This window comes from Salmo salar, chromosome ssa21, assembly GCF_905237065.1.
Source record: "Salmo salar chromosome ssa21, Ssal_v3.1, whole genome shotgun sequence".
NCBI classification, from domain to species: Eukaryota; Metazoa; Chordata; class Actinopteri; order Salmoniformes; family Salmonidae; genus Salmo; species Salmo salar.
Window position 1 is genome coordinate 21,730,253 of NC_059462.1, and position 25,693 is coordinate 21,755,945.

The 25,693-nt window shown below is 39.8% G+C and overlaps 2 protein-coding genes across 10 annotated transcripts in view; both read right to left on the minus strand.

The window, feature by feature from the left end:
- Positions 1-1,695: 1,695 nt before the first annotated feature.
- On the minus strand, positions 1,696-20,216 carry LOC106581934 (protein FAM171B). Of its 3 annotated transcripts, XM_045704533.1 has the most exons (21): positions 19,811-20,216; positions 17,394-17,627; positions 17,112-17,204; positions 16,543-16,701; positions 16,218-16,388; positions 15,942-16,058; positions 15,516-15,639; positions 11,165-15,185; positions 10,362-10,635; positions 9,767-9,895; positions 9,487-9,639; positions 9,264-9,301; positions 8,868-9,159; positions 8,232-8,285; positions 5,830-8,119; positions 5,027-5,300; positions 4,432-4,560; positions 4,146-4,304; positions 3,527-3,960; positions 2,890-2,943; positions 1,696-2,777 (listed from the first exon to the last, which is right to left on the minus strand). In XM_045704533.1, the coding sequence occupies exons 1-8, from the start codon at positions 20,013-20,015 to the stop codon at positions 13,952-13,954; spliced, it is 2,337 nt and encodes a 778-aa protein (XP_045560489.1). In that variant the 5' UTR covers positions 20,016-20,216; the 3' UTR covers positions 1,696-2,777; positions 2,890-2,943; positions 3,527-3,960; positions 4,146-4,304; positions 4,432-4,560; positions 5,027-5,300; positions 5,830-8,119; positions 8,232-8,285; positions 8,868-9,159; positions 9,264-9,301; positions 9,487-9,639; positions 9,767-9,895; positions 10,362-10,635; positions 11,165-13,951. The 3 variants fall into 3 exon arrangements, with proteins under 3 accessions (XP_045560489.1, XP_014019928.1, XP_045560490.1); XM_014164453.2 differs by lacking the exons at positions 8,868-9,159; positions 9,264-9,301 and having other exon boundaries at positions 3,527-3,818; positions 3,923-3,960; XM_045704534.1 differs by lacking the exon at positions 3,527-3,960.
- A 357-nt stretch (positions 20,217-20,573) lies between these two features.
- dgkh (diacylglycerol kinase, eta) overlaps positions 20,574-25,693 on the minus strand; it is an 84,391-nt gene continuing 79,271 nt past the window's right edge. For all 7 annotated transcript variants that reach the window (XM_014164445.2, XM_014164443.2, XM_014164444.2 and 4 more), the window contains one exon: positions 20,574-24,502. In XM_014164445.2, the coding sequence (XP_014019920.1) occupies positions 24,416-24,502 (87 nt within the window). In that variant the 3' untranslated portion in view covers positions 20,574-24,415. The remainder of the gene's footprint in view (positions 24,503-25,693) is intronic.

Here is a 25,693-nt window from a genome sequence, read left to right on the forward strand (position 1 = left end):
TCCAGAGGGTGGTGCGGTCTGCATAACGCATCACCAGGGGCAAACTACCTGCCCTCCATGACACCTACAGCACCCGATGTCACAGGAAGGCCAAAAAGATCATCAAGGACATCAACCACCTGAGCCACTGCCTGTTCACACCGCTACCATCCAGAAGGCAATGTCAGTACAGGTGCATCAAAGCTGGGACCGAGAGACTGAAAAACAGCTTCTACCTCAAAGCCATCAGACTGCTAAACAGAAATCACAAACTCAAAGAGGCTGCTGCCTACATTGAGACCCAACCACTGGCCACTTCAATAAATGGATCACTAGTCACTTTATACAATGCACTGTAAATAATGCCACTTTAATAATGTTTACATATCTTACATTACTCATATCACATGTATCTACTGTATTTTATACCATCTATTGTACCTTCGCCATCGCTCATCCATATACTTACATGTATATATTCTCATTCACCCCTTTAGATTTGTGTGTATTAGGTAGGTGTTGGGGAATTGTTAGATTACTTGTTAGATTTTACTGTTAGATATTATTGTTAGATATTACTGCACTATTGGAACTACAAGCACAAGCATTTCGCTACACTCATATTATTATCTGCTAACCATGTGTACACTACCGTTCAAAAGTTTGGGGTCACATAGAAATGTCCTTGTTTTTGAAAGAAAAGCGCATTTTTTGTCCATTAAAATAACATAAAATTGATCAGACATAAAGTGTAAACATTGTTAATGTTGTAAATGACTATTGTAGCTGGAAACGGCAGATTATTTATGGAATATCTACATAGGTGTCACGAATCCCACCGAAGGTGGCTCCCCTGCCTGCTCGAGCGGCACTCGGCGGTCGTCGTCGCCAGCCTAGTAGCCACCGCTGATCCCTTTTTCCTTTTCTGTTTGTAATGTCTTATTGGTTGCACCTGTTCCCTATTGTGTGTCTTGATTTGTGTTTATTTAAGCCTGTTTAGCCCGACCAGGTTTGTGTGGGATTATTTTGCTGTCGTTGTGGTTTTTTTTGGATGTGCTGGCTATTCGCTTTGTATTTCTCTCTCCGGACTGTGTGCCCGTTGTTCTGGGTTGGTCGTTTTGTTCACGCGCCCGTTTGTGTTGGCGTTGACGATTTTTGTGCCGGGAAGAATAAAGGACTTTAAACCTTACCTCTGCTCTCTGCGCCTGACTCCTACCACCACTCCTAGCATCTCGTGACAATAGGTGTACTCCTGTGTTCCAATGGCGCGTTGTGTAAACTAATCCAAGTTTATTATTTTTAAAGGCAAATTGATCATTGGAAAACCATTTTGCAAATGTGCTTTTCTTTCAAAAACAAGGACAATTCTAAGTGAACACAAACTTTTGAACGGTAGCGTATGTGACGTATGTGATTTGAATAATGTGCTATGTGTAGCGTATGTGATTTGAATAATGTGCTAAGTTACTAGTGTTTTCTGATGTTTTGTGTCACATTTGGTGAGGGTTATAGAGGTGATTGTACATTTCTAGATGTTGCATTACAATGTATTTAAATATGGCTTAAACATCAATGGTCCATGTTTAGATAACTACCTGCAAATGTATTGTCTATTATGATGGGGTGTGTCAGTATAACAAAGTCAAACACAGACTGTCATTGCAAGTCCAACTCTTGGCCTGTATAGGCCGATAGATGTTTATAGGCCTACAGATGTTTCTTTCAGTCTAATTTATTGGACCTCTCCTTCTTGGAGGTTGACAACGTAAGTAATTCAACATTTCATTTAAAGGTAATGCGGTGGGAAATCTTCAAACTGCACCTTTACATTTTATATTTGGAATGTAAAGAACCATAGTCAACATAATCAAAATATATTGTCTTGCATTTTTTTGAAAAATATTTCCCTTAAAGATGATATTGTCCTGATTTTGTCAAAAAATAGCACCACCACCAATAATTACACGTGGCAACAACCTGGACTCGGGGGTAGACGTAACAGAGTAAATATATATCCGGGACAGCCAATTAGTATTATTGTTACTTTTCGTATGGTATGTATTCATTTGTGAATGTCCATCTATTTCCTATGATATGTTACAAATTACAATTTGCATGATATGTTACGAATTGCAATTTGTAATATGTTACGAATTTGCAAAACGTATGATATGTTATGAATTCAAAATTGTTGTGGCTAATGCTAGCTAGCCTTGGGGTTAGTGTTAGGAGTTAAGAGTTAGGGGAAGGGTTAGCTAACATGCTAAGTAGTTGCAAAGTAGATAAAAAAGTAGCAAGTAGTTGACACGTTGCATCATACGAATACTCATCCACCCTAACCAACCCCTCTACATTCGTTTAATGTAAACATACAATACCAAATGTACTGTAGCATATTATACTATTCTGAGTGTCCCAGATGTAAGTTTACTAGTCTATGAGACCAGGCTGGTGGCTAAGATGAATAAAAAAGTGATAGAAAAAAGGTAAAAATAGCCCTGATATACATCAATTATAATGAAGAACCAATTGACCTCTTCAAGCATTTTCAGCAATCAGGTCATCCATGACATCCTTCTGGTGAGTAAAAAGGGCTTGAATCAGGGCGTTAACGGCCCCGGTGCTGGTCGCGCTATCCAGGAGCTTCCTCATCATTTCTTGTGGTGTCAACTGGGCATTCACGACGGCAGCCATTTCATCATGATAACCTCCACTCTGCAGATCATCGACAATGGCCTTCACGTTTTTCACCCGGCTAACCAGAGCTGCGCGGTTTCTTGTCAAAAACCCACATTCGACTTTCACAAGGAAGATAAATATATTTAGGATAAATCAAATTACATTCTTAAGGTAAGATACATGTATCGATAGCATTTTCAGTGTTACAGCCCTTTCACAATATTTGTCTACCTGAAATTGAAGAGATCGATGCAGAACATGTCATGTTCTTGGTCCGTGATGGTCCTAAAAGAGAAAAGGTGATACATTGAGAAATAGTGCACCAATGTCACTAACGTGAAAACACACTATGGGAACACAATAGCAGGGAGTCTAACCCAGCTAAATTGGTCAGCTTTTCTTTTTTTTCAAACACTTTTGCACGAAGGTCCACGACAGTGTTAGAAATGTTTACTCCGGTCCGCAGTGCAAAAATGTAGTCACCCCTGCCTCATGCTCAAGGGATTGCCATTTTAATAGGACCTCTAAACCAGGCTTAGCCTTATGTTCCACATAGGAACGAAGAGGACTAAGGTAGTAAATCTGAATCAGGAGAAAATCCATGCATTATCATCTAGCCTGACTGGCCTCTTTCAGTGTATACAAACAGCAGTCTCTTCCTGGATCACTATTGGTACTCAGAAATCCAAAAGGTAACAACATAACAATATTTCGCATCCCTGAAAATCATATTTTGAGGTTATGATCAGGTAAAGACATAGTATTAAGCTATTTATGGTATTCCTCAGTCTAGTCGTATTCTTCAAAATATTGATAAAATATTAAATTCTGTTAGTATGTTACTTAGTCAGTTAACATTCCAAATTACCTAGTCATAATAAGGTGGTAATCCACTTCTTAAGTTCGGGATAGGTGTCATTCACCTCACTTTCTTTGAGAGTATCAAGAAACTGAGAGCATGTCTCTTCCTTCTTAAGAATCATCTTGTCAATCAGGTCGGTCACAGCAGCCTCTGGTACTGAAAGGCTCTTCAGCTCTTGATACTCTCTATCGGTAACAATACGTTTGGAGTGCACATGTTGAAGAATGAAGACAGAATCTGCTCGGAGCCAGTCGATGAGTTTCACCTTATTCTCAATGATCATTTTCATGGCAGGGCCCTAGAGAAGCAATTTTTACCGACAAGTTGTTTGTTTCTCAAAGAAAACAATAATTATGTTTAATAATTACGTTTTTCATCTCATACAAAATTGGAATTGACTACCTGAGAAGAGGACACATCTTCTGTTTGCTTTGGTGGCACTGAAATATATTAAGTTGCCATTATTGTATTTCAAATATCAAATGCATAATTGAAAATAACTTGAATTAAAATATATGTGGACTGAGCTCATTTGTCAAGGTCATTTGTCAAGATGATCCTGTTCTCTAACACAGCTACCACTGAGACCTGTGAAGATAAAACCTGCCTAAATGCAGTAGTTCACCTGGACACTGGGGGGCTGGGGCCTGGGGGGCTGGGGCCTGCATCACAGACATGTTGAGGTTGCCATCGATTGTACAGTTCGATATCGCTGATGCAAATATATGGCTGTGTTTAGTTGCAACCATATCTGCACATGGGGGTGGTTGGCTACCGATCATTCCTGAAAGAGACATTTTGTGTCCAAGTAAACATACAATTGTGTTATGTTCTTCTAATGGTGTTAGCTGTTAGTAAGCAACACAACTTTCTCAGTATTACCATGTTGGCTTATTCACAGTTGCACTCACCAGATGGATTCCCTGATCCTGCTTGAACGGTTACATGCATGTCTAAGTCTTTTATACCTCGGACATTGGTGACTTTCCTGGTATCAACAGTGCTGTTGCAATCCGCATGCACCGTTGGGCTGGAAGAAGCTTCAAAACACATTTGTTATTGCCATGTTAGATAATGACCTTACAGCATATAATAAAAACATTGTACCAGCAAACCCAACCATTAAATTGGGAAAGGTGATACCTAGTCTGTTGTACAACTGAATGCATTCAACTGAAATGTGTCTTCCACATTTAACCCAACCCCTCTGAATCAGAGAGGGCTGCCTTAATTGACATCTTCGGCACCCGGGGAACAGTGGGTTAACTGCCTTGCTCGGGCAGAACGACAGATTTTAACCTCGTCAGCTCGGGGATTGGATCCAGTAAACTTTGGGGTTACAGGCCCAACGCTCCTACCCGCCAGGCTACCTGGTGCCTTATGTACTGTATAGTAACACATATTGAACATCTTTACTGTAAGAGTTGTATGTTTTCTTATCATAACCATATGAAGTATTTCTAAATGGTTTTTTATCATTACAAATGTTGATGTATACTACTTTACCTTGTGTGCTCTTGATGAAATGTTGTTTAAGGCCTGGATAATGTGTCTGCTCTTCCTTCAGAATCTTAAGGAAGTCCTGACATTTACTATCTTCCATTTCAATGAATGTCTCCAAAAGACGACTGATCTTCCTATCATCCGTTTCTTGATTGCGAATATCCTTATCCTGTTTAGCTGTTAGGATATCTTCACACTTGGCAATGATATACAGAGCATCCATCGCTGATAACCACTTGCGCAGGTCCTCCTTGTGTGATTTCAGAAATTCCATGGCCTATTTGGAAATAATAAACAAATCTCTGTTGGGTAAAACAGTCTAATATTTGTATAGGTTGGTTGCAATCTAAGTTTAACTGGATAAATATAATGTCTATTATGGCATGATTATGGTTTACCCAAGGTGGTTCTGGAGTATTAAACAACCAATGGTTGCAGGTTTTGAGTGCATCATGATTTAATGTTATTAAGTGGAACAAACAATAATACTTATATTATGATCTTGTTACAAAGTAAAATACCACGTCACCCTTTCTGGTATCCTGTTAACCCTTACAATTTCACTCTATGATAAAGTAAGTACCTTCTAAGTTAATAAAATACTGAGCATAATACTGAATACTTAAAAACGTCTTCACGCAAGAGAGACATAACTGTGTGGCAGTAGGCCTACAAAACACCAGCAGTTAATTGTATTGGTGAACGTAACGTAAACTTGACAAACAACGGCTGGTTTTCACACAAGGCTCAAGTAAAGCAGCTTCAGTACTTCTAAGAATAAACGGTAGAACAGGAAGATAACTTACCAAACGATAAAGGTCTAACGGCACAGGTTCCGGTAGTAAATGTAAATCTTAAGACTGAAAAGACTTAAAAACGTGAAAAAGTCCCGAAAAGCTCAAATGTGGCTGAGGCAAACTCTTTGCTTTATATTACTACGTTAACACAACTGGTGAACACATGAAACGAAAATAAAAGTACAGACTTGCGTGACATGTTGCCAAGATTGCGCAGTAAGATTCACTTTGAGGAGTAATGTGTAGCTCAGTTGTTCGTGCATGGCGCTTGCAACGCTAGGGTTCTGGTTTCGATTTCCACGGGGACCGATTTAACATTTTCTTTTCTTTAAATGTATGCACTCACTACTGTAAAGCGCTCTGGATAAGAGTGTCTGCTAAATGACTTAAATGTAAAATGACAAGTATTTACATACCCTACATTACATGTACTGCAACACCTGTCGGCATTGTGATAACATGTCAGTACAATTTGTGCCCATAACTGTTGTTCACCAACTTAACCTCCAGAACATGCTCCTAGTTGAGCATCATTTAATAGTGGACCTTCCCTCCATGCTATGCCAGGTGCTCTTGTACTTGACCTTTCCTTGACATCCCAGGGTAGGGGTGAAACTGAAGCCCCTGTCTCACTGGGCAGGCAAAACATTTACTGGTTCTAAGATCTGGGTTGAGCGGGCAGTGACATGCAGCCAAAAATACACAAGACACTTGTAAGAGTGGAACAAGTTTAAATAAAATAGAAATAGGTTGGCTGAGAAATGGAACACTGAGCTTACATTTTCCTGTGCAATATCTAGACACATTCAGGAACTCATTTTACCCAGTTTTATTAGGATTATTGTATCTTTACTTGATTTAATAATGAAGCAAGATTGGACATTGGGTGTTTGTGTCTGTGGAACCTCGTACCCTCACTAACGTGCTCTGAATAATGTGTTAATAATAAAGTTACTAGTGTTTTCTGATGTTTTGTGTTCACATTTTATCAGTGTTATAGAGGTGATTGTACATTTCTAGTTATTGCATTACAATGTATTTAAATATGGCTTAAACATCAATGGTCCATGTTTAGATAACTACCTGCACATGTATTGTCTATTATGATGGGGTGTGTCAGTATGACAAAGTCAAACACAGACTGCCATTGCAAGTCCAACTCTTGGCCTGTATAGGCCGATAGATGTTTATAGGCCTACAGATGTTTCTTTCAGTCTAATTTATTGGACCTCTCCTTCTTGGAGGTTGACAACGTAAGTAATTCAACATTTCATTTAAAGGTAATGCGGTGGGAAATCTTCAAACTGCACCTTTACATTTTATATTTGGAATGTAAAGAACCATAGTCAACATAATCAAAATATATTGTCTTGCATTTTTTTTTTAAATATTTCCCTTAAAGATGATATTGTCCTGATTTTGTCAAAAAATAGCACCACCACCAATAATTACACGTGGCAACAACCTGGACTCGGGGGTAGACGTAACAGAGTAAATATATATCCGGGACAGCCAATTAGTATTATATGTTACTTTTCGTATGGTATGTATTCATTTGTGAATGTCCATCTATTTCCTATGATATGTTACAAATTACAATTTGCATGATATGTTACGAATTGCAATTTGTAATATGTTACGAATTTGCAAAACGTATGATATGTTATGAATTCAAAATTGTTGTGGCTAATGCTAGCTAGCCTTGGGGTTAGTGTTAGGAGTTAAGATTAGGGTTAAGAGTTAGGGGAAGGGTTAGCTAACATGCTAAGTAGTTGCAAAGTAGATAAAAAAGTAGCAAGTAGTTGACACGTTGCATCATACGAATACTCATCCACCCTAACCAACCCCTCTACATTCGTTTAATGTAAACATACAATACCAAATGTACTGTAGCATATTATACTATTCTGAGTGTCCCAGATGTAAGTTTACTAGTCTATGAGACCAGGCTGGTGGCTAAGATGAATAAAAAAGTGATAGAAAAAAGGTAAAAATAGCCCTGATATACATCAATTATAATGAAGAACCAATTGACCTCTTCAAGCATTTTCAGCAATCAGGTCATCCATGACATCCTTCTGGTGAGTAAAAAGGGCTTGAATCAGGGCGTTAACGGCCCCGGTGCTGGTCGCGCTATCCAGGAGCTTCCTCATCATTTCTTGTGGTGTCAACTGGGCATTCACGACGGCAGCCATTTCATCATGATAACCTCCACTCTGCAGATCATCGACAATGGCCTTCACGTTTTTCACCCGGCTAACCAGAGCTGCGCGGTTTCTTGTCAAAAACCCACATTCGACTTTCACAAGGAAGATAAATATATTTAGGATAAATCAAATTACATTCTTAAGGTAAGATACATGTATCGATAGCATTTTCAGTGTTACAGCCCTTTCACAATATTTGTCTACCTGAAATTGAAGAGATCGATGCAGAACATGTCATGTTCTTGGTCCGTGATGGTCCTAAAAGAGAAAAGGTGATACATTGAGAAATAGTGCACCAATGTCACTAACGTGAAAACACACTATGGGAACACAATAGCAGGGAGTCTAACCCAGCTAAATTGGTCAGCTTTTCTTTTTTTCAAACACTTTTGCACGAAGGTCCACGACAGTGTTAGAAATGTTTACTCCGGTCCGCAGTGCAAAAATGTAGTCACCCCTGCCTCATGCTCAAGGGATTGCCATTTTAATAGGACCTCTAAACCAGGCTTAGCCTTATGTTCCACATAGGAACGAAGAGGACTAAGGTAGTAAATCTGAATCAGGAGAAAATCCATGCATTATCATCTAGCCTGACTGGCCTCTTTCAGTGTATACAAACAGCAGTCTCTTCCTGGATCACTATTGGTACTCAGAAATCCAAAAGGTAACAACATAACAATATTTCGCATCCCTGAAAATCATATTTTGAGGTTATGATCAGGTAAAGACATAGTATTAAGCTATTTATGGTATTCCTCAGTCTAGTCGTATTCTTCAAAATATTGATAAAATATTAAATTCTGTTAGTATGTTACTTAGTCAGTTAACATTCCAAATTACCTAGTCATAATAAGGTGGTAATCCACTTCTTAAGTTCGGGATAGGTGTCATTCACCTCACTTTCTTTGAGAGTATCAAGAAACTGAGAGCATGTCTCTTCCTTCTTAAGAATCATCTTGTCAATCAGGTCGGTCACAGCAGCCTCTGGTACTGAAAGGCTCTTCAGCTCTTGATACTCTCTATCGGTAACAATACGTTTGGAGTGCACATGTTGAAGAATGAAGACAGAATCTGCTCGGAGCCAGTCGATGAGTTTCACCTTATTCTCAATGATCATTTTCATGGCAGGGCCCTAGAGAAGCAATTTTTACCGACAAGTTGTTTGTTTCTCAAAGAAAACAATAATTATGTTTAATAATTACGTTTTTCATCTCATACAAAATTGGAATTGACTACCTGAGAAGAGGACACATCTTCTGTTTGCTTTGGTGGCACTGAAATATATTAAGTTGCCATTATTGTATTTCAAATATCAAATGCATAATTGAAAATAACTTGAATTAAAATATATGTGGACTGAGCTCATTTGTCAAGGTCATTTGTCAAGATGATCCTGTTCTCTAACACAGCTACCACTGAGACCTGTGAAGATAAAACCTGCCTAAATGCAGTAGTTCACCTGGACACTGCGGGGCCTGGGGGGCTGGGGCCTGCATCACAGACATGTTGAGGTTGCCATCGATTGTACAGTTCGATATCGCTGATGCAAATATATGGCTGTGTTTAGTTGCAACCATATCTGCACATGGGGGTGGTTGGCTACCGATCATTCCTGAAAGAGACATTTTGTGTCCAAGTAAACATACAATTGTGTTATGTTCTTCTAATGGTGTTAGCTGTTAGTAAGCAACACAACTTTCTCAGTATTACCATGTTGGCTTATTCACAGTTGCACTCACCAGATGGATTCCCTGATCCTGCTTGAACGGTTACATGCATGTCTAAGTCTTTTATACCTCGGACATTGGTGACTTTCCTGGTATCAACAGTGCTGTTGCAATCCGCATGCACCGTTGGGCTGGAAGAAGCTTCAAAACACATTTGTTATTGCCATGTTAGATAATGACCTTACAGCATATAATAAAAACATTGTACCAGCAAACCCAACCATTAAATTGGGAAAGGTGATACCTAGTCTGTTGTACAACTGAATGCATTCAACTGAAATGTGTCTTCCACATTTAACCCAACCCCTCTGAATCAGAGAGGGCTGCCTTAATTGACATCTTCGGCACCCGGGGAACAGTGGGTTAACTGCCTTGCTCGGGCAGAACGACAGATTTTAACCTCGTCAGCTCGGGGATTGGATCCAGTAAACTTTGGGGTTACAGGCCCAACGCTCCTACCCGCCAGGCTACCTGGTGCCTTATGTACTGTATAGTAACACATATTGAACATCTTTACTGTAAGAGTTGTATGTTTTCTTATCATAACCATATGAAGTATTTCTAAATGGTTTTTTATCATTACAAATGTTGATGTATACTACTTTACCTTGTGTGCTCTTGATGAAATGTTGTTTAAGGCCTGGATAATGTGTCTGCTCTTCCTTCAGAATCTTAAGGAAGTCCTGACATTTACTATCTTCCATTTCAATGAATGTCTCCAAAAGACGACTGATCTTCCTATCATCCGTTTCTTGATTGCGAATATCCTTATCCTGTTTAGCTGTTAGGATATCTTCACACTTGGCAATGATATACAGAGCATCCATCGCTGATAACCACTTGCGCAGGTCCTCCTTGTGTGATTTCAGAAATTCCATGGCCTATTTGGAAATAATAAACAAATCTCTGTTGGGTAAAACAGTCTAATATTTGTATAGGTTGGTTGCAATCTAAGTTTAACTGGATAAATATAATGTCTATTATGGCATGATTATGGTTTACCCAAGGTGGTTCTGGAGTATTAAACAACCAATGGTTGCAGGTTTTGAGTGCATCATGATTTAATGTTATTAAGTGGAACAAACAATAATACTTATATTATGATCTTGTTACAAAGTAAAATACCACGTCACCCTTTCTGGTATCCTGTTAACCCTTACAATTTCACTCTATGATAAAGTAAGTACCTTCTAAGTTAATAAAATACTGAGCATAATACTGAATACTTAAAAACGTCTTCACGCAAGAGAGACATAACTGTGTGGCAGTAGGCCTACAAAACACCAGCAGTTAATTGTATTGGTGAACGTAACGTAAACTTGACAAACAACGGCTGGTTTTCACACAAGGCTCAAGTAAAGCAGCTTCAGTACTTCTAAGAATAAACGGTAGAACAGGAAGATAACTTACCAAACGATAAAGGTCTAACGGCACAGGTTCCGGTAGTAAATGTAAATCTTAAGACTGAAAAGACTTAAAAACGTGAAAAAGTCCCGAAAAGCTCAAATGTGGCTGAGGCAAACTCTTTGCTTTATATTACTACGTTAACACAACTGGTGAACACATGAAACGAAAATAAAAGTACAGACTTGCGTGACATGTTGCCAAGATTGCGCAGTAAGATTCACTTTGAGGAGTAATGTGTAGCTCAGTTGTTCGTGCATGGCGCTTGCAACGCTAGGGTTCTGGTTTCGATTTCCACGGGGACCGATTTAACATTTTCTTTTCTTTAAATGTATGCACTCACTACTGTAAAGCGCTCTGGATAAGAGTGTCTGCTAAATGACTTAAATGTAAAATGACAAGTATTTACATACCCTACATTACATGTACTGCAACACCTGTCGGCATTGTGATAACATGTCAGTACAATTTGTGCCCATAACTGTTGTTCACCAACTTAACCTCCAGAACATGCTCCTAGTTGAGCATCATTTAATAGTGGACCTTCCCTCCATGCTATGCCAGGTGCTCTTGTACTTGACCTTTCCTTGACATCCCAGGGTAGGGGTGAAACTGAAGCCCCTGTCTCACTGGGCAGGCAAAACATTTACTGGTTCTAAGATCTGGGTTGAGCGGGCAGTGACATGCAGCCAAAAATACACAAGACACTTGTAAGAGTGGAACAAGTTTAAATAAAATAGAAATAGGTTGGCTGAGAAATGGAACACTGAGCTTACATTTTCCTGTGCAATATCTAGACACATTCAGGAACTCATTTTACCCAGTTTTATTAGGATTATTGTATCTTTACTTGATTTAATAATGAAGCAAGATTGGACATTGGGTGTTTGTGTCTGTGGAACCTCGTACCCTCACTAACGTGCTCTGAATAATGTGTTAATAATAAAGTTACTAGTGTTTTCTGATGTTTTGTGTTCACATTTTATCAGTGATCAGAGAGGTGATTGTACATTTCTAGTTATTGCATTACAATGTATTTAAATATGGCTTAAACATCAATGGTCCATGTTTAGATAACTACCTGCACATGTATTGTCTATTATGATGGGGTGTGTCAGTATGACAAAGTCAAACACAGACTGTCATTGCAAGTCCAACTCTTGGCCTGTATAGGCCGATAGATGTTTATAGGCCTACAGATGTTTCTTTCAGTCTAATTTATTGGACCTCTCCTTCTTGGAGGTTGACAACGTAAGTAATTCAACATTTCATTTAAAGGTAATGCGGTGGGAAATCTTCAAACTGCACCTTTACATTTTATATTTGGAATGTAAAGAACCATAGTCAACATAATCAAAATATATTGTCTTGCATTTTTTAGAAAAATATTTCCCTTAAAGATGATATTGTCCTGATTTTGTCAATAAAAAATAGCACCACCACCAATAATTACACGTGGCAACAACCTGGACTCAGGGGTAGACGTAACAGAGTAAATATATATCTGGACAGCCTTTTAGTATGATTTGTTACTTTTCGTATGGTATGTATTCATTTGTGAATGTCCATCATCCATTTCCTATGATATGTTACAAATTACAATTTGTATGATATGTTACGAATTGCAATTTGTAATATACGTTACGAATTTGCAGAACGTATGATATGTTATGAATTCCAAATTGTTGTGGCTAATGCTAGTTATGTATGTGATCTGTTGAACTGAAATATCATACACATTTTTATAAGCCTCTGTGCCAACCAGTGATGAGTCATTTACAAGAAAACTCATATGCATCATAACAGGCTCACACAAGCATATTTGAAAATGTAATTAGTCCTTCAATATTCTCTTGACTTAAGCAACAACTCATGCCATTATAAATTGTACAAAATCTAGGGAAGACAAGAATAATAGACTTTAGTTGATAAACCATGACCGTGGTGAAGTACCAACAAGTACATGCAGTTACATTTAAGTGGCAGAGGTGGAATGAGAGAAGTCTAGAGTCCCGTAAACTAGATGAACAACAGCTGGTTTTCAACAGAGCGGGAGCATCCGTCTCACCCAACACACAGTTCAAAGGCTAAAGGACAGGAAGATATAATTTACCACAGGACAGGATTTCTAACAGAGCAGAATCTGGTGGTAAATGTAAATCTGGAGACCTTACAACTTTCCGTACTGACAAGTTAAAATGTTGCTGAGGCAAATGTGTGCTTACTTCCAGGTATGTAACAGACTTTCTTTATGTGAGAATAGCCAATTACAGACAGGCTGAGTCACAATGAAACTTAAGGAAAGCACATGCATGGCGGGTTTGTAAAGGTGCAGCCTATACAAATGCATTCTATGTTATGAGTAAGAAATGGAACACATGTGAAGTGAAACTAAGATTCATTTAAGTTTCACCGTGTTTGCATTCGACAGATGAATACAATAGATTGTACAACACCACCTTTAGGCATTGTCATAACATGTATTGACACAGTCAGTGCAATTTTATGTCTATGACTATTCACCTACACAACTTCAGCTCATGCTCCTAGTTCAGCTTTGTGAGTGTCTTTTCCTCCATGTGATGCCAGATTCTTGTCATTATCCTTATCATGGTTTCCTGGGGGTGAGGTGGCCCAGGGTCACACTCAGTAGGCAAACGTTGTGGAGCGTTGCAGATAGAAATGTCATGAATAGAACTGACATGAATACTTATTGTTCATGTCAGAGGGACATGTTTATTCTACATAATATATTTATAGCTGAACATTCCACAACTGAATATAGCCCTGAACTCAGTGTCTCTCTGGGCAAGCACTCGGCCCCTCCCCTCTCTCCCGTGAGACGTTGGTAGCAGTTCCGCTAGCACCACTTACATCCAGGACGGTCCCCAGGGGGGCGTCATCATTGGGGGTCTGGCCCCCCATGGCGCCTTTCCCGCTGCACTCCTTCATCAATTCCTCACCGGAGACGAGAAGGGGGGGCTTAATACGGAGCGTGGCTCTCTTGACAAAGGTGCCACTACGATCCAGCGTTGTCTGCCTATTCCCAACAGTTGGCTGGTTGTTGGGCTCGCTCATATCCACTCCAGAGTCAAGACTGGTGTCACGGCTGTCCCCCGCCACCCTACGTTTTCTCTTGGAGTCCGTGACGGAGGAAGAGTTGCGGCAGATCTCTGCGGCCGGTTTGCCTTCCAGGGATACAAACCACGCCCGCGGGGCGAGAGGAGAGGGCCTGGCCCTGGTGAGCTCTGAGGGAGTCTGCTCTGAATTCTGGTCTGCTTCCTGGAGCTCGCTGGAAAAGGGATGCCCACCCCCAGGGCGGTGGCCTCCTCTTCCTCTGGCCTCGTTCAGCGTGCCAGGGACTGAGACAGACTCTGGGAGGCTGCTGTAGTAGCGGCTCCAGGACTCTGGCTTGAAGGTGGACGTGTCCCCGTGAAGCCCCTCCCTGCCATGCCCCTGGGAGCGCTCCAGAGTGGCCAGAGGGGCCTTGGGTAAAGTCTGGGTGAGGTTGTCCTTGCCCACAGTTTGTCCTTGCCCAAGGTCGTACATCCCACCTGTTCGGGGCAGGGTGGCAGACCTGCATCCCGGAGAGGGCTGCTCTGGTGAGCTCCAAAGCCCCGGAGCATGGCGGATAGCCACAGGTTGGTTGTGGAAGTGGAGCAGTCTGTCCTGGAGGAACAAGCTCTCATTGAGAGAGAGAGGTAGATGTATCCCCTCAGAAATGTCCCGTGTCCACAGAATGTCACTGCTGTTGACAAGAAGGGCCTGCTGCAAAGGCCTGGATGACTCTGGACCAATAAGATCTGTACCCTCAATGTAAACGTTGAGGTCATCATTGTACTTGGAAGTGGCTGAATCGTCCGATTTGCCACCGCCCCTCCTCGTTAATAATTGGTGGGATACGTCTTCAGAGTGGGTGGAGTCTTGAGAGGACACTTCGCAGAGTTGGTTGTCATTTGTCGTGGTGGTTTGGTCCATCTTCAACGACGCCATTTTGGCGGCGTGGATCCTCTTTGTCTTAGGTTCACTAGAAGAACATTTGTGGATCGAAACAGAAACTTCTCTTAGGAAATGCAACACGTTTCTAATCACACCACCATTGAAAGGTGGTTCAGCTTCAAATGGTCACTATCACTATGGTATATACAATCAGTTGATATCAGATCATAACATTAGTTGACAGCGTTAAAAGATGACTATACTATACTATATTGACAAAAGTTCAAATGTCAAACAAAATATCAATTAACAGTTTGATGACACTGGAGCTTTGTCAATTCACTTGGTTAATCTGGCCCATTAACGTCTAAACAATAACAGATTAGTGAGGTAACAACAAAATGAATCCATCTCTTACCTATGACAACAGAGCATCACTGCTAAAACTCCAATAAAGAAGACAAGAGTTCCTCCCAGCACAGCCATGATCAAGGAGCTATGGTAGGAGATGAAGTCCATAGGGGTGGCATGTCCCATGTAACCTATATTAACATTAGCACATAAGAGTCTGGTTAAAAGTTTGGAGAGCGTTATGAGAGCACAAAAAATAACTCATATACTGTAGATCAATAGAAAATCTGCTTGCTGGAAATGACCATAAATGATGTATAGTTCAATATATCTTGCAATGGTTGAATTGCATTCTGGTCCTAAAATTAATACAATTATAAAGTAATACAATAAACGGAGGTGCGTTTTAAGGTTTGAAGTTTTAAGGAGTTCTTAATGGTCACATAAATATTTTGTTGATTTGGGAAACTGCTACCTATCATACAGTACATACCCTTGATCGAAGGCATGGGTGCTGCTATCCAGTAGCCTAGATGAGGAGCCATGAAGGTCCAAAACAATTTCCCCTCCTCCATCTTCATAATTCCCAGTCCTCTGTTCATCCAGGCACCTGAATAATATTGATGACGTGTTGAAGACATGTATGAACTACTGATCTAGGGTCAGCCTTCCTTCCCCAAATCCTAACCTTAACCATTAGAGGGTAACATGTAAAACTGACCGTAGATCATTGTCTAAGGGAACTTCCCCCAACTACCTCTACACCCACCAGTAGTATGGTCAAAGGACCAGGCTGGCACAGCATGAGAGGCCTGCAGTCCAGAGTTGTCCCCCAGGGGTAGAGTGATTTGTACTGGCCCGGTCACCTGGATCTCTCTGCCATTGGACAAGAGTTGAGCACTGACAGCTGCTATGGGGCTCAACTCAATGCTGCTGTATCCTGAAACACAAAACACTTACTTTAAAACCTTTAAAATACAAAATATCGATGAAAAAGGTCTTATCATTACAGTATTGCTAATTTGTAGGCCGTTGTCTCTTGCTCTGTACCTCCCTCCGAATGTGGTTTGGAAAAGCTGCACAAACACACACACCTGACTGGTTGATGAGAAGGCCAGTGGTGTAGGCGTAGCAGTCTTTCCCAGCGGGAGGCTGAGGCGTTGTTAGGTAAGCTCTGAAAGAGGAGAGGCTTCTTCTGTCTGTCAGGTTCAGAAGACTCTTAGGGAACTGGACCCTGGGCTGAGACAAGGCATCTACAGATGAAAAGACATATGGTCATTAAGAAGATAAACTACAAAAACAAGGCAATATTAAGCTTATGTTCAAGAACTAGGACCTATGAATAAGAGTAGCTACCCGTACACTCTTTGAAAAAAGGGTTCCAAAAGGGTTCTTTGACTGTCCCCATAGGAGAACCCTTTTTGGTTCCAAGTAGAACTCTTTTGGGTTCCATGTAGAACCCTCTGTAAAAGGTTCTACATGGAACTCAAAAGGGTTCTACATGGAACCCAAGAGGGTTCTTGAAAGGGTTCTCCAATGGGGACAGACGAAGAACCCTTTTAGGTTCTAGATTGCACCTTTTCTTCTAAGAGTGTAAATAAAGCATCATAGAATGGATAATAACAGGAAAGTAAATCAGACAATAAAGACGCAACAGACATACCAGATGTTTTGCCAGTTATCAGAACTGAATCGTCAAACCACCAGATGTTGCCTTGGTTTATGGACAACAGGGACATGGTCACAGCTGAAAATACTGCAATAAATCAGAAGAGAAAAGGCATGGTGAAACTTTCCATAGGCACTTGCTTGATTTGATCCACACTATCACTACGTAGTTGTTATATTGAGAAACTAGATGGCGATCTCACATTAGAATTCAACAGCTACTGCAATGACAAGCCGCCACGACGAATACACACACACACACACCACACACACTTACTTGGTATCCTGGTGGTTTTCCAAGGCAGCAAGGTGAGCAGGTAACTATCCATGCTAGCCACGATGGTGAGGGGTAACCCCAGTTGGTAGGGCACATGAAGAAAAACTCTACCGTCCTCAGTGGTGAGAGCAGAGTTGGTCCTGGTGTAGTTCACATACACCTCCACTGTGGCTAGGCTCAGGAAGTGGCGGGTTGACATGTCATTGACCTGGACCTTCAGAGGGAATACAGAGCCTGGAGAAAGCAAAGGATAAATTCAGTTCAATTATCAAATGTTTTTCCTTTTTACAATTCGATACTGTAATGTAGACAACACTGATTGGCAATATTTTTTTAAGCAATGATATAGTCCCGATTAAAGCAAAATAGGCCTTATGAAGAACACTAAACAAAACCATTTGAGGATTTCCCTGTGGATCTCTATTCAATTGTCCCACGGGACCTACGTGATGCAGAAACTCAATTTGGCCAATTATTGAGAATACATAAAGACGTCTGAAAGATAACATTGTGCTACATCAGCAAACAGGCTAATAAAGATATTATCCGGCTATCAAACCCTTTCTTTGGGCTGATTTTATAGAGGTGGACAGGTGACAATAAATCTCTGGGTAGGCTTATATTACATCACTTTCAACAATCCTGCCGTTTTCAGATCGGTAGAGATGTGAAGGGGAAGAAGCCTGCCCTACAGCCACTTCACACTCATGTTCAACCATGCAGTCTTAGTGTCCAACAGGACAGAAGGGCCTGATTAATCTCCTGTGGAGGTGAATAATACCAGATTACTATAATCTACTTGTTTGGAGAATTGGGGCCCACTTCTGAGAGATTTACGGGTTTGGACAGAATGGGAGTTTCTGGCCTATGAGGTCATAATTCCAATAGAGATGGCTAGATAGGTGGAATCACATGCTATAAACTCAAATTAAATGAGAGATTGAGAAACCAGCTATAGTTGGTAACGTCAATCATATGACATGATAAAGTAGAATATCTTTTGAGACTTGGAAACAGAACATTAAATGGTTTCTGTGGGAATTAGGCTACATCATGCAGGAAAGTGTGTGTGTGTGTGTGTGTGTGTGTGTGTGTACACCAATAGGAGGAGCAGATGGGCCTGTGGAGACTGATCCTCTATGGCTCCGGTTCAGACACTGCTGTGTTGGGATTAAGCCATTCCCCCTACAATTGCACAACATCACCGGGACAATCCAAGCCAAATTGCTGTCCTATAGACACCATACTGAAATGTATAGGAACATGGAATGGTGCTGAGAGTTAGGTCATTTCGATGCTTACAGTTAGCCTTGTCCCAGATCTGCTTGTGCCGTCTTACCAACCCCTATGGTCATTGGCAAGGCAATAGCAAACAGATCTGGGACCAGGCTAGTTTATGGTAAGACCTTGTAGGGGGTGTCATGTTGTCCAGCAGAGAGGACAATAAAACAATCAGGAGGAATTCAACAAATCATTAAAATGATCCAAGTCCTTGTCTTAGCCTCTTCAATGTGGGACAAACAATCAAATTCCTGATCCCATTAGTCTGGTCCTAGACCTCTTTGTGCTGTCTTGCCCACCCAATGCATAACAATGACCATAGGAATAGGCAAGACAGCACAAAGAGATCTGGGACAAGGCTACTGAACATCTGGTACAGCGATAAAAGGTGCCTTTTGTTCTTTTGTTGTGAATAAATGTTCCTTATTGGACGCAATGAGCTAGAAGTGCAGGTGAATAAACATTATGGTAATTAACTCCTACACAATGAATAAATCATAAAGACTCTGAACAGAAATATGAATGCAAGCCTTTCATTCATTCTGCGTTGTAAACGAGTAGGCAGCCTGTTGTGTAGATGCTTTGAGGACCTTGGATCATGCTGTAATGGTGGTCCAAACTCCAAACCAATATCATGACTAGCAAAGTTAAAATGAACACGTTTGGCTTTGGAAATGAGCTGTTCGTTGTAGTTCATTCATACTCTGAATGACATTATCTCCCAAATATTCTTCCCTCTCCTTGCTGACTAACAAACAGCAGATGGATAGGCATGCAGAGCACAGCATGTCTTACATTGTGCTATATTTGGCTTAGAGCACACCTAACGGGGATTCTAGGCAAGTTAAACTGACTCTCTCATTCAAAGGTTCTCTGAAGGGAAAAGGAAAAATATAACAAACCTGTGCTGCCTCACCTGTAGGCCTATCGTCCAAGTACGGCATACTATGCACATTTAATATATCTGAAGATGTAAAATGATAATGAAACGCAATGATCATTTACGAGATTAAAATGATAGTTTGTTGGCTATCTATACAGTTTACACAATATTATTTTAACACCACACACTTTGAAGATCTTTATTCATAACCAGGAGCCACATTCCATCTATTAACTGATTGGCGAACACATACCTGACGAGTAGACTGATGCTGTCTGGTCCTGATGCTGAATTTGTTGAACCACTTGCTGGTCTGCTGCGCCCTTAACAATAAAGTCTACAATATCGTCGTCATCGCGCTGTGCCATCTGGCCCGCGGCAGACAAACTGCTTGCGGTCAATCTCATCCCATCCCCGTAGAATAGCGCTAATAACAACAGGTATACTAATACTGACATGGCTACTTGCAGTTACAAAGCGAGACATAACGGTAAACATTAGGCATGAGTCCCTCATTATCCTCCGCATGGTAGGCCATTGTAGCTCTCCAAGCGACGCAATTAGTTCAACATGAACGTCCTCGTTCAGAATCTACTGTCACTACCAGTACCAGCATGCAAGACAGGTCTGTAGTCTTTGACAAACTCCACCCCTTTTGTCCTATTAAATGTAGCCTCATGCTTTTCGTTTTTTGAATGTCTGTTTTTTGAATATCTGTGTATAGGCCTAACTATATACACAATTGTATGTAGGCCTACTTTACAGGAACAGATAATAAATAGCCCAGTACCAGTTAATTAGTAAACAAGTACATTAACTGCCTATATGGGTTGTCCTCTCTACATTGGTTTTGTAAAAATGTGATGAAACAACAATATAAACAAACACCATATGTAATGATGGTAATACAGTCTATGGCTAGGCAGAAAACACATTGTGTACGCATTCACGTTTATTGAAGAAGGAAGATATGAACCGGTAGCCTTGTTTTTAAGGCGCCTAAGAAAATGTACAACAAAGTTGAACCATTTATTTTATCAGAATACAAAAATACACATCTCAGTGACTTCCATATTGTAATAAATAGTTAACCATGCATTCTAACCATAAAAAGGCACAGCAAACAGTCACTTATTAGTCATACAAATGACCAACTACTTTACCAAAATCCTCCAGATAGTAACACAGGTGACAACTGTAACATTATATTCCAAAGATGAAAACACAGTTACACATCATCATATTGTTTAACCTTAGGCAATAAATATGCAAATATTGTATATCTATGTATATTTATCCTTAAAACTGTGCCATTGTAAACATAATGTAAACAAATGAAACTCACTTCTCTCCCACCATGTTATAGACCATCATCCTAAAATATCCTCACATAGGGTTTGGTTGGTTTATGAAAACCAGGCAGTTTGCAGCATTATATATACACAACACTGGAAAAACATGGAGTAGGTTGAAGTTGCCCTTGGATGCTGATCTAAGGTCAGTTTTGCGTTTTCCCCTTCTAATGGTTATGGTAAGGATTGGGGGAGGTAAGCTGATCTTAGATCTGTGCATACGGGAAACCTCTCCCCAGATTGGAGAACTCAAGCTCTCTCTGTCTCTAAGCCTGGAGTGGGGTCTAACACAGTCATGCAAAACCAGGCAGAGACCCTTCAGACAGACACACATAGCCTGTGAACTAAAGCTTTGAGTTTGACCTGCAGTGAGGAAACTCACAGCTCAGATTAAAGCACATTGAGCTGAAAACACAGACATAAACTACCTAGATTGCACTTGAATTCAGACTACTGAAAATATGGTTTTAATATGAATACTGAACTATGTATTCGAATGTTAAACCACTCTGAGAACAAGAGCTAGGCCTACTTAAAATGAATCCATATTCAATATGTCTGTGATACCAGCCCATAACAAAGCCACTTAAAGACAACAAGACATGACTGTGGCACAAACAAAGAACTGATAGTCAGGTGACTGTCACACAATGAATGACATACAGTTAATGATCAAGAATTGTGGGTTGGGTACTTAGGATTTCATAAAAGATTGAAAGTTCAGAATATGTTTAATTCATATCTTTGGTTAGGAACCTAGCTAGCTTGGGGCTATGAACTTGAATTATTATTATTTTTTATTTTTTTTACAACAATCATACTTGCAATAAAGCACATTTATTTTGTCTAGACTATTTTTTACTAAGGTAGGACTAGAAAAAAAAGTTTACGTTTCAGGACATTTAAAGGCCTCATGATTTGGGTTTCATGTTATAAAAAACATACTTGACTGTGAGGATAGTCTATATGCTTCTTGATAATGTCAATTCTCTTATGAAGTCACCGAAAGAGAGGTTGGTGGGAAACTAGGAATTTCAAGTTGTGATATGTGGCACCCTCTAAGAATATTGTAGGTAATGCTTTATTTTACAGTCCTATATTTACACTGCACAATTATGGAGTATTAGATACAAGCTATTTTCTGGTGCTTACTTCAAATAAATTAACACAATTGGTAACCAACTGGTACCAAAAAGATTAATTGCTTTCTCAATGAATCCCAAAGAAGCCTAAATGTAATTACCATGTGATCATGAATGATAACTTCCTATTTCCATTTGGTAGTAGATATTCGGGTACAGGAGGACTGTACAATAAAGCGAGCCAAGATCCTGATATGAACAGTTTTGTTCAGGTAAAAAAATTATTATAATAATAATCATCATTGGATCAATTGGATATAGGATCATTGTTATTACAAGTTGGCCGATCAATGATAAACATACAGTTGTCGCTAAGTATTTATCTGATGTAAATGAACATACAAGGGATCGTATATAAATACATAGAACAACAGTCAGGTCTGCCTGTTCAACAGTCTATGATTTCCTGCATCCTGCTTTGAGAATCATCCTGGAAGCACAGAGGAACGAGACTAAAAACCAGTGAGATGTTGGAAGAATTTTGGAATTAAAATGAACTAGATAAAAACACTATTTCGTTTAAAAGTCGGTCCGCGTATACAAAACGCTTTCGCTTTTCCCCACGGCGAAACAACACGTCAGAGAGACTGTATCAAAACCACTACAATATTGCACCTCCATTAAAATACAACAGCATTAAACAAACACAGGAGAGATTAGCCTACTTAACAAAATCAATCATCTACAATTGGTGTTTATGGTGCAAATGAATAAGCAATGTCATCAAAACGTGTTAGCTGTTGACACGGCATGTCATGTCAGTAATCTACAAAGGCATTGGACTAGAATAGCTACTAACAGTGTCCGCATACACTGGTTTAGATTGCATATATACAATGCATACTTAGCATCACAAACAAATATACCCTGCAATGCAACCAATCTAACGAAACAATTGTCCTAGTAACATTACATATCACACTGAGCAATTTAGAAAGGCTGCACATTAGCAAAACTCCTTTGCTCCTCAGCTGCTCTACTTAAATCAATGTATAACTCCTATTCCCACCACCATAGTGTTACTCTGTGAAATACTGAGTGTTTAAATGCTAAAGATTGAAGTGAAATGTATCTACTGGTATGAGGATGTAACTTTGCAAACACCCAAATTGGAAAAGTGCCTATTAAGTATTCCATAAAAATATGAAATTGTTGGCTTACAACCAGCAAATTCACTCCCTCTATACGTAACTGATATTTATCTCAAACATTATAACAATATTTTTCACTACTTTCAAAGTTAACGTTTAAGTTCGGAAGTGTCTTGGACATTCACTTTGGTACTGATTTTCACATCAACAGAAAACGTGTCAAATGACAAAACATAACTCCTAATATGTAATCTGATAACTTGTGTTAAATTCTGATGTTTTCTTACCAATAAAGCACATTTACAATAAAATGACTAAAATATGGCACATGACATAGGTCTTTGACACAGAATCATCATGCAAAAACAAATAAATAAAAATCAACATTTTTTTTCCTATTCAAACCAAAATGATGCTTTCAGTAGTAACAAATGGCATAATAATACTAAAGTCATATAAAAAAAAAAAACTTGTTCAAGTGTTATCTTTTTACACCAAAAAATCAAAACACTATTCATGCAATTCCAAATAGATATCCAAAGTCAAGCTAGCATAGCATGCAACATATGTCTCACTGTTTTCAGAGACCTCGCTTCACTCTCTTTAGGTTGTGACGTTTCATCTCTCCTTCTCCCAGGGCACATCTGTAATCCCACCCTATTCCCTACATAGTGCACCACTCAAAAGTAGAGCTCTACACAGGGAATAGGGTGCAATTTGGGACGTAGGCCATCTCCTCTGATGTAAACTGTGAAAGCAGGATATTGTGACTGTCGTGTTGCATCTGTAGCCATCTACTGCTAAGCAAAGAGCCAGTAAGCCAATCACAAAGCCATACGGTACTGTATTGAACTGGACACACTCACACCCCGCTGGTAGGACAAACTCATGGAAGTCACCTTGTTGCTACTTGGATTGGGCCTTCTCTACGATGCCAGGCGACCACTCAAACTTTTATAATGATGATAAGTTGCATACCTGATTGTGCCATGAATGGTAATATGATTTTAGAAAAATGGCTTTTTGTGAAGATCCATGACTTCCTTCTTTGCACTGTCAACAGCTTTCAAGACCCATCTTCCATTTTGGCACCAATCACAGCCTCACTAAAACATTTCTGTTCTAAAGCTTCTCTGAAACAGCATTCCCAAATTCATCCAAAGGATCAAATCCATCCATTCATCCCAAGATACCAGGCATTCAGCTCTTCCAGCGGAGCTCCAAAATGCTTCCTCTGTGGTGGAGGGGCACTTCCTCTCCAACTACTTCTGTGTTAGAGGTCAATCATGGCAGTCTTAGCCAGGTCCTTAGTTCCCTGAAGAATTCTCTTCATATGACCCACTTTCGATATCCCCAGATCCTGTGGAGAGAAGACGACATCTTAAGAACATTGATTCTACTATTTCAAAACCAAATAATTACAGAAATCATTTTCTTTTATAGCTTCATTTTGAATCACTATGTTTACTCTCGGGGGGGGTGCATCTCAATATGAGGAAGTTGTTCCGAATGTTTGGTATAACTCCGTGTAGATCACTATGTAGGATCTCTTAAAGTTAGAATCCAGAGTTCAAACAAAAACAAGACGGTTGGTAAAAAGCTAAGGGATGGGCCTGGAGAAATGAAACGACTCTCAAATTCATAGACAGGGCTATGGATGCATAGACTGACCATCCATTATATAAAAATGATCGTTTTAACCATGTTTTGAGGCTATACGATGTATGTTTACATTTAGTTGTTTACAAACATTGGAGTAAAACAATCTTATATGTTGGGTTCTGATGGGGTATGACAGTTAAATTAAGCCCACAATGGATTTATTAGTCATATTCTTCAAGAATCAACAAGTATATATGGTTAATATATACGTCAAAAAAATGGATTTAGCAACTAAGGAATCTAGCTTTAAAGGCAGCCAGTAATACACGCTTCACTTCCTGTGTGCTGAATATGTCTCATAGTACCAGATATTACAAAGCAACAGGTCACGCACTGTAAAAACAATATCTTCTGGTCAATGACAAAACAGACAGTGTGAACAGATGTGTTGTGCTGTACCTACCTTTCAATAACCATTGTAAATATTCAAACGTGGAGCACGCTACTGAACAGCATGTAGCTGCCACTGTTTGTATTTATCATCCTTTGGCCATTTTCTGTGTGATAGTTTGATAATACTAATAATTAAAGCCAAATGGCATGCTTTAGGCACTCAAAATGTCTTATAATAAGGATTATAAACTGGGTGGTTCGAGCCCTGAATGCTGATTGGCTGAATAACACGGGTATGATAAAACATTTATTTTCACTACTCTAATTACATTGGTAACCAGTTTATAATAGCAACAAGACACCTCGGGGGTTTGTGGTATATGGACAATATACCACGGCTAAGGGCTGTATCCAGGCACTCCGCGTTGCGTCGTGCTTAAGAACAGCCCTTAGCCGTGGTATATTGGTCATGTACATCACACCCCCTCAGGCCGTATTGCTTAATTACAATATGTTTAATACTTACATGCTGCAAAGCATTATAACCCACTGGGCA